Source organism: Myiozetetes cayanensis, unplaced genomic scaffold, assembly GCF_022539395.1.
Source record: "Myiozetetes cayanensis isolate MyiCay16 unplaced genomic scaffold, myiCay2020 scf5-8, whole genome shotgun sequence".
Lineage (NCBI taxonomy): Eukaryota > Metazoa > Chordata > Aves > Passeriformes > Tyrannidae > Myiozetetes > Myiozetetes cayanensis.
The window spans coordinates 76780135-76800712 of record NW_026087742.1 but is presented as its reverse complement, the minus strand read 5'-3'; the positions used below and the strand labels follow the sequence as shown (position 1 = coordinate 76800712).

Here is a 20578-nt window from a genome sequence, read left to right as displayed (position 1 = left end):
CAGAACTCTGTCCACAGCAGCAGTTTTCAAACTAAGAAACACATCCCTTCATATGACAATACGGGGAGGGGGAAGGGAGAGGTCAAAGCCCTCTAGGAGGAGTACAGCAGAAACAGTTTAACAGAGCATTTGTTATTCTGTCAGTCATCTGTAAATTAGGACACAAAACCTGCCAACCTAGACTTAACCAAGAAAACAAATGCAGGAAAAAATGTAGAACCTCTGCTCCTCTCTAAGATTTATGCGGTAAATCAAAACTGCAAAGGAACAGCCTCTGATTAGGAGAAAACCTGTTACACAGTTAAAGTGTTATTCCTAATCTAGCTTAATGGTCAAATGCAAGGGGTCCTGGGAGTACGATCTGCATCCGTTTCTCCATTTAAATGCCAAAGCTAACAGTTTGCAGAGCAAGGATTCTCCCAACTGCTGTCTTACGAATCTTGTATTCTCTACAACACAGGCATCCAACTCATGCAAACAGGACGGAGTATTTCCTTAAGCCTAGTTTTCACAGGAGGAGATAAAGCAATACAGAGGCTTCAAGATGAAGAGGGATGTGAACCCAGCTTTCACATCGCCTGGACAAGGAATTTTTAAAGTTCTAAAGCTCCTTCCAGCATCCTGTGTTAAGTGGTGCTGATACATTCAATGTGCTCAGAGAACACATACCATGCCCAAAGCTCTATTCACTGGTGACGTCCAATATTCTACTGAACATCTGGACCTATATAAAACATATGAGGAAACAAAATACCAGCACAGAATGTTTCCCAGCATGTTTATATGCAATGTTTACATCAAGCATAGGGGATTACTTCACTTAGGATCTAACTATGCTAGTAAGTACTTCGATTTATAGGACAGAGAGGTTGTTTGTAGGTTTTATTAATCACGATGTTTTGAGTACAGCACCTAACATTTACTTAAGAGCTAACATTTAAACCTTTTTTTGATTTATGTATTGGTGGAGCTAAATGTCATGTTATTTTACAACATTCGCCTCTGACGTCTTTAATTAGAGTAACTTCTACAGGTGAAAAGTTTCTTTGCACTTTGTAAGCTGGAATCCAAGTCACTGGCAAGATTCTTAACAAGTTTTACACTGGGATATTTCCTTAGCTGATATAAAGGGAATGAAATCAGCAAACAAATGGAGCAAGTATTTATTTACACAAGCACAACTTTGTAGTAGTCCACTCAGACTTGACAAATGTGTGCAAAACAGCAGTATGTACAATGCAGCTATGACTTCTATGGCATAGCATTATCTGATTATTACATATGATATTACTGTGAGGCAAAAGGAGCAGCAGTTATTTTTCCCATGACAAATTTAAATCCAGGAGACACTGCTCTACAGTTTTCTATCATATGAAACATCTCAGAGAGGCAGGAGGGAAAATCAGATACCTCTTATGCAACTGATTGCTAGTATAATATTGAAGGATTCTGTTGGAAGAACACTTGGTAGATAAACATCAGTATGGGTAAGGTGATACTTTCTTTGCATTAAAAAGCACAAATGGCACCTATCTCTAAACTGAATACAATATACCAGAAGAAATCATTATCCATAGAGAAACAGCACACTTATGTTCTTAGTAATATTGTTCAGAAACTCTACATGCTACATCCTTACAATGTTCAGTAAAACTTCAAACTGAAATCAAAAAAAGTCAAATGTTTTTACTTTAAAGTGGCTCTGAAATTTGTACTATCTTGAAAGCTTAGGAGTTCTTCACTCTGCATATCCAAGTGAATAACAGTTTTACCAGCAAGTACTGTAACTCTCAACTGGTAAAGTTGAGAGCCTTTATAAAATTAGGGAATAAGTAAAAGGTACCTTTATTGTAGACCCAGGGATAAAATTTATATAGTGCTTAGACTGCTCTCCACTCATTGTATAATACTGCTAGATGACTTAATGAGTATATTCTCCCCTCACAGGACAAAATGCAAAAGCCATCCATAAAACATGCAATACACCTGTAACCCTATCTTCCCCCAATTCCAATTTAAGAAGCATTAGAAGTTTCAGATGACACAGAAGTTTAACATGTTTAGACACAGGATCCCAAAACAGAAAGCACTTCTCAACTGTAACTTGAAAAATATCACAGTAACAGTCACATATTAGTTACACATTTTAAGGAAAGAAGCCATTCATTAAGCAAAACAACAGAAAACAATGCAAATGTAAGCAGTTGCATATGAAAAACTGGTTTTTTTGAAACTAAATATCCTACATCAAAAAGTCTCAGCTAGTGGACTGGACATGCAACAAAGAAGATAAGTGATCCCTCCACAAATGTGCAGTAAATTAAGAGGCTTCAGTTAATAGCAAACTTGCTCATTTATCCCAAAATGACCAACACCGATTTCTTCCTTCTTTCTCAAAGTTCCTTTGAAAATCTGCAGAAATAAAGGTTATTGAGACATACCTCTTCAGGAGTAGCATTGTTCCTGATTGCTTGCAGGAGATAAGTGATCTTTGATGGGCCCGGAATATTCTCATAGGTCTCCTGCATAAAAAGGGATGCAGCTTATTACAAACATGTACTAGAAAGCATGTATTAAACATTAATATGAACTGACTTCCCTTTTAAAACAACATGAGTATTCATCCAATTTATAAAAAAAAAAAGGCAAAAAAATTTTAAACCTATCAAAATAAAAATTTATGACCTGTTTTAAGATAATGAGTAAAATCTTAGTTACCTAGTAAGACCTGCCATATTGGAATGATCTACATATACATGACTGGCCACTTATGCAGTGAGTTACAAAATACAAAACCAGAACTAACTCCTAGAAATATTCATTATCCAATCCTGAACTCCAGGAGCCTACTACGCAAAGCTCAGGTTCATTTCAATCAGTTCTCTGCCTGCCTACTTCCTGTGTCTGACACTGCAGCAGATCCTTCCAATACTCTAGCAAACTTACGCACCTTGAGAGCATATCTGCTATTTTCAATAAAGTAGTTTAGCTATCACACATTTAATATTAGACATCATCTTCCTCCCATTTCTGTACCTGCTTCTTAGTAGGCCTTGTTCACAGAGTCCATCCTCATTTCACATTCTCTCTAGTTGCCAATATACACTCACAGTCAATGAGACTGAATCCCCAATGAATCCCTGCATTTAATCTAATCCTTTCATGGAGACTGCAAAATTAAATGAGGTTTAGGGTCAGAACAGAAAGCCTTCTCAGGTTAACTGCTTCCATGAATGTATATATTCATATTGCACTATTATCTACAAATATAAACTAATACAGAAACATGAAGGAACTCTACTCACCCAGCACAGACCTTATGCTTTTATGGACAGCTGAAGCACTGTAAGAGTGGACTCCCTCATGTCAATTTTGATAATCATGAAATTCTATTTTGAGTTGTTTAAACTCAGTAAAAATGGCACCAACCTATGCAATTGTTCACTGGTATAACTGCCAGTTCAGTAAACTGGATTCACAGGATGCTAAAGCAAAGGGGCAAGAGGAACTTACAGCCAAACACAGAAATTTCCTTGTGGGCTGGTGGAAGACTTCTTTGCTGGCTCTACTACCCATCTAACTACCAGCCTTGCCTACACCCTAACTGTGTACCTGGATCCTGCTACATCTTCATTGTATTCTTCTAGTTCACAATTAGTTCCTCAGCTACCTTATAGAGAGGTACAGATTTCTCACACAGCACGATGAACTTTCAAAATACATGCAAACAAATATCTATTATCTACGCTCATTACTCATGTTCCCCCCAGCCTGAGAAACACAGTTTACGAACAAGCACAAAATTACCAAAACAAAGTAAATAGAAGTTTCTCTATCAGAAGAGATAAAAACAAATAAGAAAAAGAGGTTTTGATAGTAACAGACAACATTACAAGACAGATGGCAAAATGAACAAACCAGGTTTCAGCAAACCAGTCAGATTAAGTTATGAGCACACTAGCACATGCACAGAATCACAGAATGATTTGGGTTGGAAGGGTCCTTAAAGATCATCTAGTTCCAACTCCACTGCAATGGGCAGGGATACCTTCCACTAGACCAGATTGCTCAAAATCCCATTCAGCCTGGCCTTGAACACTTGCAAGGATGAGGCATCGATAGCTTCTCTGGGCAACCTGTTCCAATGTCGCACTACCCTCCTAAGTAAAGAATTTATTCTTAATATTTAATCTAAGCCTGTCCTCTTTCAGTTTTAAGCCATCACCCCTTGTCCTATCACTACATGTCCTTGTGAAATGTCCCTCTCCAACTCTCCTGCAGGCCTCCTTTAGGTACTGGAATGTGCTACAATTTAAGGTCTCCCCTTAGCCTTCTCTTCTCCAGTTGAACAACCCCAACTCTCTCAGCCTGACTTCATAGGAGAGGTTCTCCAGCCCTCCAGTCATCTTGGCCCTCCTCTGGACTCACTCCATCAGGTTCTTGCCCTTCTTATGTTGGTGGCCACAGAGCTGGACACAGTACTCAGGTGGGGTCTCACAAGAGCAGACTTGATGGAAAGAATCATTTAGATCCATACATATAAATTAAGTTTTCGGTGATCAGACCTTCCTCCCCATCCTTCTCTTTTTACAGCTTTTACTATAATCCTCCCAGACAGCATGTGACTCTACATCTCCATCAAGTCTAGTTTTCAACAGAACACCCCTCATCATCATTTCAATGACCAGACCTATCAGAAATAACCCAAGTCTCTCTCCTTCTCTCCTCTGTCTATATATTTCCCATTCTCACCAGTTTTCATTTGATACAAATGATAGCCTGCTGTTCAATTTAGCTGCAGTTCTTTGAATGCTTTAATTACTCAATATTGCCTTCCTATAGTAAGTACACTTTAAAAAATTGACCAGACTATGCAGATGATTAGCACCAAATATGAGTACTGCATGATTCTAGGAAGCAAGTATTTTAAAGGCTATGCAATACCTTTATCCAAAGAAATTTTAGTTCAGCAAACAGATAACTTTAAAAAGTCAATCTGGCTACATTGTAAAAGGACAGATTTGTGTTTCTAGGTAAAAGTTCATTAACCCACCATGAAGACTGCGTGGGGTTCTTCACAGCCATGCATGGTGTAAGAACAAGAGATAACTGGCATAAATTGCAAAAAGGAGGTTCAGATTGGAAGAGGTTCAGATCTCTGTTCTAATGAGGACAGTCAAGCAGAGGAGTGGGTAGCTCGAAGAGTTTGTGTAGTCTCCATTCTTAGAGGTTTTCAAGAGTCAGCGGGATAAAGCCCTGCATGACCTGGACTGACCTGATAGCTGACACTGCTTTGAGGAGGAGAGTGCATCCTAAGGACTCTTTCACTCTCAATGATCCTAAACCATAAAAATACTTGCAACACACATTGAAAAAATGCAGAAACCAATGCTAGGTTCAGTGCAGTCAAATAAGTAAAAGGTTATACTACTCGCTTGTATTTGTATGGAAAACTAGCAGACCTGAAAAGCTTGGTTATCTATCACAACAATTAAGGTTTCTTATTCTAATTGACCATAGTGTGTATGTATCTACAAAGACTAAAAAGCACTCCAACTCAGTTCCAAGCAAGCTTCTGACAAAGTTGTAAGAATCTGTTTTAGAGTTCTTTTCCAATAATATTCCATTTTATAGGCATTATGACACAGCTGCCAAATAAATTTGCTTTGTTACAATTCTAATAAAGTTCAAAAAGTTGTTAGAAATATTCTTATGTCACATGTAGCCAGTTGAGAAGACAAAAAAATTCAGCTCCCAGAGAATGGCTTACATCGTAGCTCTATGTTCAGGAATGTGACAACAGTTCTTGCTGCCTCTGTAGAAAGTGTTTGTGATAATCAATACTGAACTTTACTAGCTTTCTAAAAACATATGTCCCCCTCCTTCTCATTCCCGATTTATATTAGAGGAATTTTCACTGCAGCATCAGGAATAATGCTTTTTATTCTTCACCAAACAATGCGGTGAACTCTGCTGACCGCTGGAGTGATGAGAGCGATAAAAGACCCGGTGCAGCCATGCAGCGGGAATTCATGCTAAACCTAGACGCTAGTATTTAATTCAACGGGAGAGATTCCCCACCAGGCTTGACAATGGAGCCTTAAGCACGGCAGAGAGAGAAAGAATTAACGTGGCTTAGCCGCCACAAAGAATTTCAGCTGAAACAACACGTCTGAAAACTTTTTTGCTGATAACAAGAGAAACTCAGCATATTGAAAACGCTTCTTTTGGGTGAAATACTTCTAGTTGACGACACACTTGAATACACACAGGCCCATTCCTAAAAGTTAAAAAACTCAATTACTGTGCGGCAACAGCGGAGCACCTCGGCCCCGCTCCTGCCGGGGAGCTCGGGGGGAGCTCGCACCCCCTGAGAGGGGCGCCTCGGGAGCGCACACAGAAGCGCTTCCATCACTCCAGGCAGCCGCTCTGACCTCCTTCGGGAAATCCCCCTCCGGCTCCCAAGCCACCGAGTGCCGCCCCCCCCCCACCCCAGTCCACCGCCGGCTTGTGGCTCCCGCTGCGCGGCGGGGCCGGGGCCGCGCTCCGTCACGCCGGGCGGCTCGGGCGGAGCCAGCCGTGGGCAATGGGGACACGCAGCACGCCGGGGGGGCTCCTACCCGGGCCCCGGGGCGGGGCGGACACAGGGCGGGCGAGGGGCGAGAGCGGCGCCGGCCGCGCCGGGGCGGGCGCGGGGGGGTAACGGGACCCCTCGCGCCCTCTCGGGGCCAAGGGCCGGCGCGGCCCCCGCGCCCGCCGGGCAGAACCGCCGCCATCGCCCGGCCCCGCCGCCCAGGCCGGCGCAAGGCCCGGGCCGCCCCGGCAGCAGCCGGTGCCGCCGCTGCTCACACGTGGGGCTCGGCCGACCCCGGCGCCTCCCTGCCCCCCTCACGCCCTCCCTCCGGCGCGGCCCGGCGGCTCTGACAGGCCGGCTCGGCGGCCCCGGGCGCGGCGGCCCCGTTACCTCGGCCTGCTTGCGGACCGCGTTGTCCGGGCTGAGCAGGTTGCCGAGGAGGGCGTAGAACTGCTCCTGCTCCGCCACGGCCACCGCCACCGCCGCCATTGCTGCGAGAGGGAAGGAGAGGGAGGGAGGGAGGGAGGAAGGGGGAGCACCGGCTGTGCCGCCGCGGGGGGACGAGGGGCGGGGCCGCAACGCCAGCCGCGTTCCCATTGGCTGCGGCGCACGGGGCCTCGCCCCCGATTGGCCCTGCCTCCCCTTGACGTCCCGGCGGCTCGGGGCGAGGCGGACAGCGCGGAGCGGCCGATCAACCGCCCCCAATGGGGCTTGTCTCCCCGCGTCTCATTGGTGCGCCGCCGCGCCGGGGGCGGGAGGCAGAGGCGGCGGAGCGCTCTGATTGGTGGGCGTCCCCAGCAGGCTCAGCGGGATTGGTCGGCGCCGCGGTCGGGCGGTGCGGGCAGGGAGGGGTCGCGCCGGGACGCGGGGCCGGGGCAGGGCGGGGGAGGGGAGAGAAAGCGCGGGAGATGGCGGGGCGTCGCCTCCCGCCGCTCCCTGACGGCGTGCCGCTGTCCCGCCCCGCGGATCGCTGGGTCACGGAATCACAGGAGTTGGAGGCGACCACAGCGGGTCACCTGGTCCAACCTCCCTGCCCAGGCAGGGTCATCCCAGAGCACATGGCACAGGATTGCATCCAGATGCTTTTTAAATATCTCTAGTGTGGGAGAGTCCACAACCTCTCTGGACAGTCTCTCCCAGTGTTCAGTCACCCGCACAGTGACGAAGTTCTTTCTCATTTTAGGTGGAATTTCCTGTGCATCAGTTTCTGCCCATTGCCTCATATCCTAACTCCCAGAAGAGCCTAGATCCATCCTCTTGACACCCTCCCTTCAGATACTTATAGACATTGATAAGATCCTCTCTCAATCATCTCTTCTCAAGGCTGAACAGGCCCAGATCTCTCAGCCTTTCCTCATAAGAGAGATGCTCCAGTACTCTAATCATCTTTGTTGCCCTGCGCTGGACCGGCTCCAGGAGCTCCATGACTCTCTTGCACTGGGCAGCCCAGGGCTGAAATCACACTTCAAATGTGGCCTCACCAGGGCTGAGTAGACGGGCAAAATCACCTCCCTTGACTTGCTGGTATTTCTCATCCTAATGCACCCCAGGATACCACTGGCCTTCTTGGGCACAAGGACACACTGCTGGCTTATGGACAGCTTGGTGTCCACCAGGACCTCCAGGTCCTTCTCCACAGAGCTGCTTTCCAGCAGGTCAGCACCCAGCCCATACTGATGCATGGAGTTATACTATCCCAGGTGCAGGACCCTGCATTCGCCCTTCATGAATTTCAGAAGGTTCCTCTCTGCCCATCGCTCCAACCTGTCAAGGTTTTACTTGACTGAATAAAATATAATTAATGTTCCCTGTGATCATAGGGAACGTCACAGATTCCTACCATGCATGGTGAGAGGCTTTGAGCATTGCCCCGCTTGTTGGTGGAGGGCTCTGTGTCCCAGGGTGCGCCAGGCAGCTGTTTGGGGTGCAGCTGTGGGGCACTGTTGGCCAGATTGGGTACCGCCTGTACTGCTGCTTGGCTGTGCCCAGGGAGTGCCAGTGCAAAAGGAGGTCAAGCCAGCAAGCTGGTGGGGAAAAGATAGATAGATAGATAGATAGATAGATAGATAGATAGATAGATCTATCATCATCTTGACTGAATCAAGAAAGAATTGAAGGCAGGGCTAGAGAATGATTTTAAGCTGACTGCAAGCTCAGAAAGGCCAAAAGTGAAGATGAAATATAAAACTAAGCATGCTTTCTAGTGTGAAGTGCACTCCTATAAATGTCCTCAGAACTCAGCTGTCTGAATTAGGTGTTTACAGCTTGCCACAGTCTCTGGAGGGCTTTTTGGATGTCATCTTGAAATAGGCACAATTTTCCTGCCTTTTTATCATCTGTGCTTTGTATGAACTTTAGTAATATTGCTGTCTCTTTTCCAGGCATAAACAAATAAATGTATTTGCTTTCATCTTAACTTGCCTTAATGATGATTTCACCATAAATCTGTAGTAGAATTGTCATCTAAAGAATACAATATCTGATTGGGGTTGGGGAGAGAATGTAAACCACAGGATATGGAAAATTGTCTTCTTGCTTGTACTGGTTTTTGCATCTGTAGATACAGGGAATGGGTTGTTATATAAAACCCGTTTTGTTGTCTTTGAGAAACAGCTGAGCATATAAAATTGGTCATTTGCCTAAGACCTGAAAAACAGTTGCCAAATCATCTTTGGAGTACCAGTGATGAAAATCAGATTCAGTTAGAGCTCTCTTGGAAGGGGAAGGCAGGAACAACCTGAGGCAATTCATTAGAGCAAGCCAAACGAGAGTGTCTCTCTACGTGTGTGCATGTGTGTGTTTCTCTTCCTGTGTGTGTAATGATCAGTGCACTCAGAAGTGTAATGCTCTAGGAATACATTTGAATACATTTCACCCTGGTATTCAAAGCATAGAAGGGAGCATCTGCACTGAGTTGAGAAGAATCTGCTGGTAAAGTCAGTGCTGTTCCAATTCAAATCCTGACTGTTCAGTGAAAGCAGAATAAAAATTTCACATAGGTAAAAAGCAGTTCGGATATTGGAAAGAGTCCCAAGTGATTAAAGTTATCAGTAATGCAAGGTGATCAGAGAGTCTGCCATGTCAGGTGATTATTCCCACTTGATTTGAAGCTGAAATGTGGGAAGCAGCCAGAAACTAGGTTGAAGAAGCAGGTATTGGCATCAAAGATAGTTGGAACAAGTACCTGAGGATAGCTCAAATAGATAGAGCCACAGAGCAGCCAGCAGCAATGTTGGTATTGCTGGATATTGCCTGACTGCTGCAGTCTAGTTAAAACAAAAAAAGACAGGACAAGGTACTAAAAACTATTCCACAGATTTTGAAACAAAGGAAAATGTTCATTAAAAAGCAGAAATAAGAAAGACTACCTTGATCTCTTCTAAACTGTTTAGACCCAAGAGTTTGTTGAACTGTAGTTTATCCAGAGAAAATTTACTGATGATTTAAAACTTGGACAGACTGTGAAATTGAAAATTCAAAACTTCAGAAAGCAGAAGCTTTGTTGAATATCTATTAAAGTTCACAACTCTTCAAACAGATGGATTATAAAGAGAGGGAGAGCTGGAAAACTATTTTATTATATCTGAGGAATACTATAATGTTTCTTCCAGAGTAATAGGAGATGTGGGATGACAAATAAAGTGAGGAAAGATATCTCATATTCTTGTTAAATACTTTCTGATGCTGACTTAGAGGCAAGGGTTTGGTGTGTATGTATTACAGTGTTCAGAAGCAAAGAATGAGATGAAAGTAGAGTAAAGAAAGATAAAGAAAAGAAGATAGAGCAAAATAAATTCAAAATTACTTACTAAGTATTCTTACAGGCAAACTTTGTCCACAGTTCTTAAGATGTCAGCTCTGCCATGTGAGGTGATCTACCATAAGTTTGAAGTCCCCACTAATGGTCCATATGGATTCCATGTATTCTATATATCACAAAAAATGCCATCATGATAGCCTGAGAGGCCAGAGTAGAGTTAAAAATGCATCAAGGCAGATTTCCAGCAGAAGTCAACAGAATGGAGTAAGTTGATGTCAGTGTGAAGCTGTCTTCTAGCGGGGGCTGTCGGAAGCTGTCTTGGCAGAGCAAGCTGTCTGCAAAGAGGACTCAGAGCCTGAGAATTGTTCTGACCAAAATGTGGGGTGAGGCAAAGAATTACAGTTCCGTTGGTAATGAGCATCAGTAGTGGACAACTGTTTCCGCAAATCTGTTTCTTGAACTCAGAGTTCAGAAAGGGTAGAGTGGTCAGTTACTGTGCCCAAAGCGAGGGGTTGGGATGCCTGTAACTAAAAAGAGTGCTGACAGAAATGCCGCTCTTTCAGTTCTACTCCAAGAAGCCCTGACCTGTAGCTTCTTACCGTCTTTCTGTGTTGGGAAGGCAGAGCTGGGCTTGATGGAGGTGATACAGCCACATCTAGCCACAAGCTGAGGGGTGTACTAGGCTGGTGAGCATACTGGGAGTCTGGAGAATTGCCATCAACCACTAACAAGATCCCAGATTCTTGGATGAGAAGTTTGAAATGGTTACTAAGCCATATGAAAAGACAGGTGTCATAGTTCCGATTTTAGCAAGGAATTTTTTTTTCCCTTCCCCCTGCCGTGTGTGTGCTCTGTGTATGGGCCACTCAGGTGAACAAAAGAATTGACCTGGTCCAGTAATGGCCGAGAGATTAGTCTCCTTGAAAACGAAGGGGGAGGAGTTTGGCGGGGGGGCTAGTGTGTGGCTGGAAGGAGGCGGGGAGGAGAGGCTGGTGTGTGTGCCGGTGGGGTCAGGACCTGCTGCAAGCTGCAGAGCTGCCTGGTTTCTTCTTTCTTCCTGTCAGAGGGGAGTTTGCTGCTGCTCTCTTCTCAGCTGTTGCTGGCTGCAGGCCCTGCTTAAAGCTAATCCTAACCAGCTGAAGATTGGGAGAACTTTCTGGTTTATTGCTGTTTTTTTTTCCTTCCCTCTTCCCCCCCCCCTTTTTTCCAGTGTGGGAAGGGAAGGGGAATAGAGGTTTTTTTTGTTTTTTCTCCGATATACCCTGGGGAATGTTGTTTTTTCCCCTTCCCCCAACCCACCTGGTGGCAGCCAAGGATCTCACAGCGCCGCCTGGTGACGGGCACTGGACATTACAAGTTCTGCTCCTCCAGTGATCCAACAGCGCCACCTGGGGACTACAATAGGGCACTACAAGTTCTGCACCTCCAGTGACCCAACAGCGCCACCTGGTGAATGGTACAGGACACTACAAGTTTTGCATCTCCAGTGACCCGACGGCGCCCCCTGCTGACTGTGGTTGGAACTGCACCAAAGGGTGCAAGAAATTGAACTGTTTAATTTTCCTTTTGCCGGTTTATCAGTTTTGTTCTTGAAGGGGATTATTGGCGGGTATAGGAGTATTGCCTGGTTGTTTTACTTGTTTTTTTCGTGTTCCTGTTAATACACACATACCTTTTAATAAAGGGCTGTTATTTTCCCTTTTCCATAATTTGTTTTCCTTCAATCGGAGCCTCTTAATTTTGGATTTATAATTGCTTAGAAAGAGAAGTTTGGGTCTTTTTCTCCTAATCCATCCTCAGCAAAAGACCCTTGTCTCATTTAAACTGGGACAACAGGAAAGCTTCATGCAGGTTATGCAGTAGATCCTACACACTACAGACTTGAAAAGCTATTGTATCTGTAAAGAAGCTTTGGACATCATGTAGAGCTGTAAAGAGGTGTCCCAGACTTCCCTCCTACCAGATTTACTCTTTGAAGTTAGATACTCCTTAGAGGACATTGAACTGAGAGAATTTTGCTACTCTCAGAATGCAGAACTCATAGGGACAATTGAACTGAGGGAATCTTTGTCCACCCAGAAAGCAGAACTCATAGGGACTTAAGTATATGTCTGGGAGAATTTTCTGACGAAGTATACCTGATAAAAGAGTTCACTCTAACCTTATCAGGGACCACCAGACAGTGCAGAATAAAGTGTACTGGGTTGGGATAACCTGGGGAGATAAGTGACTTCTTGAATAGGGCTTTTCCTTCTGCCCATTTTACAGAAGAATGATAAAGTGGAAGAAGCAGGAGACAAGGGTTTTGTGTGTATTGCAGGTAACACTACACTGGGGCTGTGCCTGCTGTATCAGAAGAAAAAGTGGATAATTTACTGAACAGTCTGAGCAACACCAAGTTCTACACCTGCCGAACTTCACTAAGCTGCACATGCAAACCCCACTGGAAAAATAGTAGTTTGTATGAATGTAGGCCTTTGAGTTCAAGACAAAACTATGTGATTTTGTTAATTTAGGAGGTCCCTTTCTGACACTTATAAACCCAATGGTCATAGGACTGGCATGATTCGATGTATTGACAAGACAGAGGCCGAGAAGAATGCAAAAAATATGGGGTTTGTATTTAAAAAATGTACAAAATATGAAAAAATAAGTTTTAGTCAATAACAGCAAGAGGTAGGGAGAGATGTAGCTGCTTTCCAAGAGACTAAGATAAAGGCACAGGGGATTAGCTTGTACAAAAAGAACCACAACAATGAAATAGAAATTGGTTATTCATAGACTTTCTTTCTTAGAATGAAATAGAATTTAATATTATAAAATTCAATTATTATTGAAGATTTGTAGATTGCTTGAGTTGCTTTTATTGGGGCAGTTTATCAAAAACATCTATCTGACAAGTTGATCTGAGCAGAGGCTTTGAACAAGATAAAGAAACTTTTTTACCCTGTCTGTGTTAGCCTAAATTACAGGAAAATACTTGAATGGCCCTGCTAATGCTTCAGATGCAGGTCTGTGCAGGATGCTTTTCCTGACATGGAAAGGAAGTATGGCTTTTAAAAGCAAGATGTGAACAGAATTACTCCAGAATGAGTACATTGCCCCTGTGTGGGCTATTAGGTGAAACACCATTTCCTGAATCACAAATTCAGCGTCCCCAGGGAATAAATAGCGGTAAGATTTTTGTCAGTGTCTCATAATATTCATGGTAAATGTTCTTTTCTCTAGAGGGAAAAACTTGACAACATTACAAGGAATTCAAGTATGAAAGAATGTAGTTTTGAGTGACTGAATGTTGGCAGGTCTGATTACATATTTATTTCTCTGGCAAGCCCCTCTGCTCCAAGCATCTTGCCAGGCTGTGATGAAATAGGCAGATTCACAACCCTTTTCAGAAATTTCTATTAGTTACTCAATCACCTTTTTATTTTATAGCATATTTTACAAGCACACAGAATGAAAGTAAAGTCATATTTTTTTCTGAAGCAATGAACAAGGTACTGTTGTATACCTGCTAAGCTCCCATAAAAAATTTTGCTTTCCCTAATGAAAAAGTTGAAAGCTGCCTGCTGTCAGGATGGTAACTTAACAGCCTCCTTGCTCTTGGCTGGTTTGACATTTCATCAGCTGTTATTCAGAAATAATGTAAAATCATGAAAAGCACTGTGGAAATGCACTACTGCTGTATCTAGGTCATTTTACCAGAATTCAAGGTTCAGCTGAAGTTCCTGCTCCCTTCAGCACTGATTCTGCCTTACTGTTGCACAACTTAATTTTTCCTTCCAGCCTCCCTATGTGTGGTAGAAAAGATACTGCTAAATAGTCACAATTCAAACCATTTTACTATACTGGTAGAAAAATAGACCTTTCAGCAGAAATAAAACTGGCAATTGTTTGTGCATTAGAACATTAATTGATTTGGCATATAAATTGGCTTATAATTGGGAAACTTATTGGAAAGAAGCACAGTCTGTAAGTGCATAATTATAACGAAGTGTGTTTCCAAATTATGAAGACTGATGTGTCCAAAACATGAGTTGAATGTCAAATTTCATTAATTCTGTGTTTAACTCATAAATAACTTGTTAATTTTTTGCATATAATATATTGCATTTGTGACACATTTATAAAACCTTACCTATGATTAACCTGTTTCAACCCACCTCTGAAAGAACATTTTCAGATCTTCAGATTAAAGAAAATATTAATTGCAAATTTAAAAGGATCAGTGTTAATTAGAGATTAAGAAAAACATGAAAATGTGACTCATTGTAAAGAAATTGTTAAATAATCCATATAAAAAAAGATATTAAATTCAATCAGTCAGCCTTAATCTTTGGCAAGAAGATGGTAGCGCATATGGACACAAGACAGGCAGAAAAGCAGATTTGGTTTGGTAAAGGAATAGTGTGGCAATACCACCAGTGTTCTCTTGGGTTGCTCTCCATGCTCATCCATGGAGAGATGCTCATTGCTATGCAAGTGTCACCTTGTGTGATCACAGGAAAGCAGCAAGCATAAGTGCAGATTACAAGTTGTGCATGTGGTATTTCCATTCCCTTTGATGAAAACTGAATGTGCTTATCACAGGAAATGCTCCAACCTAGAATTAGGAGACTGGGAGGATGCATTTAAGAGGAAGAGCTAGAAGTGATAATCAGCAATTACCATGGTAGATACTACAAACACTAATTATGCTGTTTTATGAGAGTTATATGTACAGTGAGAGTTATATGAAGTTATTACATATCTTTACACATGAGCTAAATTACAGGGAAAAAAAATCCCATGGCTATTTTTCGGAAAAATTTTCCTTGAACTTCCCTGATCATATAAGGTCACATATGTAAGTAACTGCAGTAATAGAAAAAGGTCTGAAATGTGTTTGCACATGAAACCTTCATTTTATTTTCCAAACTTATTTCCAAATTCTGAGTGCTTAGCTTTGTAAACCTAAATATATACATTTCAAAACTATTATTTTAAAAAAATGTAATAAAAAAAATCTATCATGTAAGATTAAGACAGAACATTGCAAAGGTATGATCTTCCCTCTGACCTAGCTCTCCAATGAGTGAGTATTTGAACCTGTCTTTCCGTACTCTTCAGGAACTACAGATTAGTTCCAACTGTTGCCCTGGGCAAAATCAGCTCAGATATGCTCCTGCAGAATAAAAATCCAGCTCAACAGGCCCATAGCATTCTCACTCTAATGAATATTTTGGTGAAATTTTCTTGAAAAAGTTAGAACAATTCTCTATTCAGCATGACTGTGACTTTTTTTGAAGGTTGAATAATATTTTCAAAGTGTGCTAAGCTAAAATGACTTTTTCCAGGGACAGTTTATGTCATTAAAAAATTCCCTAGTGCAAATTTCAAGACCTTTCAACCGGGCATGTCTCAAAGAAAAGCTTGTAGGAATTTGTTGATGTGGGGAAAAAAAATACTGTCCTTTAGTCCTATTCTTGGAAACGCCTAACTGCACTGCTTGAAATCAGAATAAAAGTGGTTGATACAAACATGGCAAATTTTAGTCCAGCTTGTAGTGTTCAATAAAATTTAAAAACTAGCGAGGTACCAGTTGAGTTTATATCATGCTTCTCATTTATAAGTTACGTAGTTGTGTCATCTCAAATAATTCTGACATCTTCCAGCTATTAAATTCCATTCTTGCCTGTAGCTCCTGGGGTCTGTTAGACATAGAGTATGAAGTGCCACTGGTTCCACTCACTTGTTTTTCATTATCCCATAGAAACTGAAAGTTGTTCCCTAGGAAGAATGAAGGTCAAATTGTTTAATTAAAAGAAGATTTGAATTTTTGAAACAGGGATGGAGACTGAGAACAGCCTGCAAGATATACTGAGCTCCAAAGAGTTTCAGTTTAATCTAGTTTTAGTAATTTGGTTTTAATTGCCCTGAATACCAAACTTATCTTAGAAGTCTAGAAAGTCCTTTGTTTTTCTTTTTGTCTCTTTTAGCTTTCTAACATTACATTTCTCTAGCTGTCTTTCATCAATTCAGTCTTACACAAGGTATTTGTAATTCAGTTATCTGCATTCCTTGTGTTCCCTTATATTTGTTTATTTGGAGCCTGTGATCCTTTTTATGCCAAAGATAATGTGGAGAGGTGATTGAGAGCAGCCCTGCAGAGGAAGACTTGGGGTCGATGGTTGATGAAAAACCAAACATGAGCAGGCAGTGTGCACTCTCAGATCAGAAAGGCAACGAAATCCTGGTCTGCAACAAAAGGAGCATGGCCAGCAGTTCAAAGGAGATGATTCTCTCCCTCTGCTCTGCTCTTGTAAGATCCCACCTGGAATACTGTGTACAGTTCTGGTGCCCCCAAGGTAAGAAGAACGTGGAACTGTTGCAGCAAGTTCAGAGAGAGGCCACGAAGTTGACAAGAGAACTGGAGCACCTCCCCAGCAAAAATAGGCTGAGAAAGTTAGGGCTGTTCAGCCTGGAGAAGAGACTATTACGTGGATAAGCAACCTGGTCTAGTGGGAAGTGTAGGGGAGTTGAGACTGGATGATCTTTGAGGTCCATTCCAACCCGTTAACATTATATGATTCTATATCAGAATTTGAACAGTATATTGTTGGATCAGGCATGCTTTTTGGGAAGAAATGTATTCTAATTGGGCCAAGGAAAATCTCCATCCTTTATTGGATGCTGAAGAGAACATTATAACCAAGGATGGGGAAAAGCCTGAGGTACTTAAAAACTTTGCTTCAGTCTTTAACAGAAAGGGCAACAAGCCTCCAAGCTGGTAGACAGGGACAGGAGCAGATTAGACCTCCTGCAATCCAGGAGGAAGTAGTTAGTGAACTATTGAACCACTTAGACATTCACAGCTCTATAGGGCCAGGTGGTATCCATCCTAGGGTGCTGAGGGAACTGGCAGAAGAACTGGCTGGATGGCCAGGCCCAGAAAGTGGTGGTGAATGGAGTTACATCTGGTTGGAGACCAGTCACAAGTGTTGTTCCCTAGGGCTCAGTATTGAAGCCAGTAAAAATACTTAATATCTTTATTGATGGTCTAGATGAGGGGATTGAGTGTATCCTCAGTAAGTTTGCAGATGACACTAAATTGAGCAGGAATGCCAATCTGCTGGAGGGTAGGAAAGCTCTGCAGAGGGATCTGAACAGGCTGGATCGATGGGTGAGGCTGATGGTATGAGGTTCAGTAAGGCCGAGTGCCAGGTCCTGCACTTCAGTCACAACAAGCCCACACAGCGCTACAGGCTGAGGGCAGAGTGGCTGGAAAGCTGCCCAGTGGAAAATGACCTAGAGGTGCCTGTCAATAGTCAACTGAACATGAGCCAACCATGTGTCCATGTGGCCAAGAAGGCAAACGGCATCCTGGCCTGTATCAGAAATAGTGTGGCCAGCAGGATTAGGGAAGTGACTATTCCTCTGCACTCTGCACTGGTGAGAGTGCTTCAAGTTCTCAAGACTTCAAACACTGTCTTCAGTTCTGGGCCACTCACTACAAGAAAGACGTGGAGGTGCTGGAGCATGTCCAGAGAAAGGCAATGGAACTGGGGAAGAGTCCAGAGAGTAAGTTCTATGACGAGCAGCTGAGGGACCTGACATTGTTTAGTGTGGAGAAAAGGAGGCTCAGGGGAGACCCTACCACTCTCTACAACTATCTGAAAGGAAGTTGTAGCAAAGTGTGGATTGGCCTCTTTTCCCAGGAAACTAGTGTCAGGACAAGAGGAAATAGCCTCAAGCTACCTCAGGGGAGGTTCGAATTGGACATCAGGAAGCATTTCTTCACAGACAGGGTTGTCAGGCTTTGGAATGGGCTGCCCAGGAAGGTGGTAAAGTCACCATTCCTGGAACTGTTCAAGAAACAACTGGATGTGGCACTTTGTGCAGTGGCTTAACTTACTTGACAAGGTGGTGTTTGATCAAACCTTGAACTCAATGATCTTGGAGGTCTTTTACAACCTTAATGATTCTATGGTTCTAATGTTGTTTCTGTCCTTTATAAAAACTTCTCGTCCTCCAGCTCTACCTGAAAACCTTTTCTATTGTATTTTTTTTAAACAAAAGCATTTCAAAATCTCTTTGTTTTCCCTTACACCTTAATTATCCTAAAATGTCAAGATGCCAAGATGTTGTTTTGCATGTCAATTGCTTTTTACTACTGTAGCAGAAAAAAATCAAGTTCAGTTTCTACAGCAACAGAAGTATTCTCTTGTTATATGGTTCTAACATTTACATATTTTGATATAATATGTAAATAAGTGTAAATAGTAAAAGGACTTTGTTCATTTTTTAACCAGCATGTTGAAGGGCTGGATGCCTGAAAATACATGCTGAACTTTTTTTTTTGCATGATTCAGTAAAACATACTACCATTTGCTTGCCTTCTTTCTGTGAGGGGAATTTAAAACAATAACGCAAACTGTAAAAAACTTACACAATATCATCCTTTGCAAGGGGTGATATGTGAATGGTTGCTTGCTGTGGCAGTTTTTTTGTAGAAAGAAGATGAAAGACAGACAGATGTTTGATGAAACAGTTAATGAAAAAGAATGGTGCTTGGAACAGTTGATAAAACAAAGGGGCATGTCCTATTGATGGATGGTTTATCTCTTTCAAGTAAGCTGTATTGCAGGCAATAAATACTAGCAAACAGTAACAGCAAAAAGTTTAGAAATCACCACACATCTGGTTAGCCTTAACAGAGCCATATTTCCTTGATATTGACAGAATGCCATTATGGATAAATAAAAATCTTTCAGGGAAGATCACATTTATCTAATGAAAGCTTTTTTTTGTGGGATAGGGTATTTAAATTCTGATAGTTTTGGTAAATAAGGTCCAATTGATTTTTTTTTCCTCATAGCATTCCTATCACTCTAAAGTCCAGCCATGGCAATAATTGAATAAAATGGTTGGGAAAAAAATGATGAACAATGTGTTGGGGTTTTTAAGATTAATGTGGGTAAATGGAATAAAAATTATCTGCAGGGAAGCATAATAAACTTGCAGAAAAATCTCCTGCGGGGTTTTTCCTTGTTTTCTGTTTTCTGCAGATCACCTTTCTTTTTTTTTTTTTTTTCCAACTTGCTGATATAAGTATTTCAAAAATGTAGGGACAGACAGACACATTCTGTTTTCTTGGAAATTCTCAAAGGAAATCAATGACCCATTGAACGAGCTAAAAACTCTGCCCTAGATTTCCCCCCTTAGGCATATAGCACAATACAAAGAGAAAAACTATGGAAAAAGTGTGGTGTGTGATGTTTTATCTCTGTGTTTTCTGATCTTCTTATTTGGATGCTGGGCATGTTTCAGTTACTGTTTTCATCTGCTACAGTCCAAATTCCAGGTCCTGGATATGTTATAATTGTAGAAGTCTTTCTAGGCAACCCATGCCTAGCTTGGAAAGTAGGTTGTTTGGAAAAAGGGACAGGAAGAGAACCATGTTCACGACTCCTGCTATATTTGGCCTCCTTTGGTGCCATAGTCATAAATAAATGTGTTTCCTTAGGAGGATATAATTCTGTTTTGGAAAATATCAACAAAGATCCAGAAGAAAAATATTAGTAATGAAGTATCCCATGGAAAATTCAGTGGTGGAGGTAGCAGGTGAAAACTTGTGTTGGGGTTCCTCCTATGAGTATAAAGGTCCACACTCCTGTCTTCTTCCCTGCATGCTTTTTTCCTATGTGAAGGCATGTCTCCTTACTCTATGCACATCATTCTCTAATACTAAGCATCTGCCACATTCCTATTGTCTGGAATATCTATCAATGGATGATGATGCAAAACATCTGAGATATTAAACTGGAGGCCTTAGGAGACATGTCTTTTCTCCAGCTGCTACAAATAAAAGTCTAGGAGTTCCTTTCAACGTTCTGATTTCCCATGAAATGTCTGGGTGTAGTTTGCATTGCAGAGAGAGTGCCAGGCTAAAATGATTTTAAGCTGGACCCAATACAGCAAATTTTGTTCTTAATAGGAAAACTGTTAACCTAATGAGTTGGTTGTTTATCAGTTACAGAAAATAGCAACTGGAGGGTATCCTGAAATTATTTCCCAGAAGGAAACACTCTTTTCCCAAAACAGATTAGGAACCGAAATAGACCTCTCTTGTTCTCAGTGTTAGGGAAGAAACCAGCATGCTGACACAACAGCAACCTGCACATTATGTAACATTCTTCAGGCAACCAGCAGCTCTGCCTTGATGATACTGAGTGGTGTTCCCACAAATCTCAGAAGTGATTTAC

At 42.3% G+C, this 20578-nt stretch overlaps 1 protein-coding gene across 1 annotated transcript in view; it reads right to left on the bottom strand.

Moving 5' to 3' along the window:
* Positions 1–7092, bottom strand: part of IPO5 (importin 5) — a 41891-nt gene extending 34799 nt beyond the window's left edge. Inside the window, exons 1-2 of the mRNA XM_050332700.1 lie at positions 6965–7092; positions 2442–2522 (exon numbers count right to left, since the gene is read on the bottom strand). Of these exons, the coding sequence (XP_050188657.1) occupies positions 2442–2522; positions 6965–7063 (180 nt within the window). The 5' untranslated portion in view covers positions 7064–7092. The remainder of the gene's footprint in view (positions 1–2441; positions 2523–6964) is intronic.
* Between the last annotated feature and the right edge of the window lie 13486 nt (positions 7093–20578).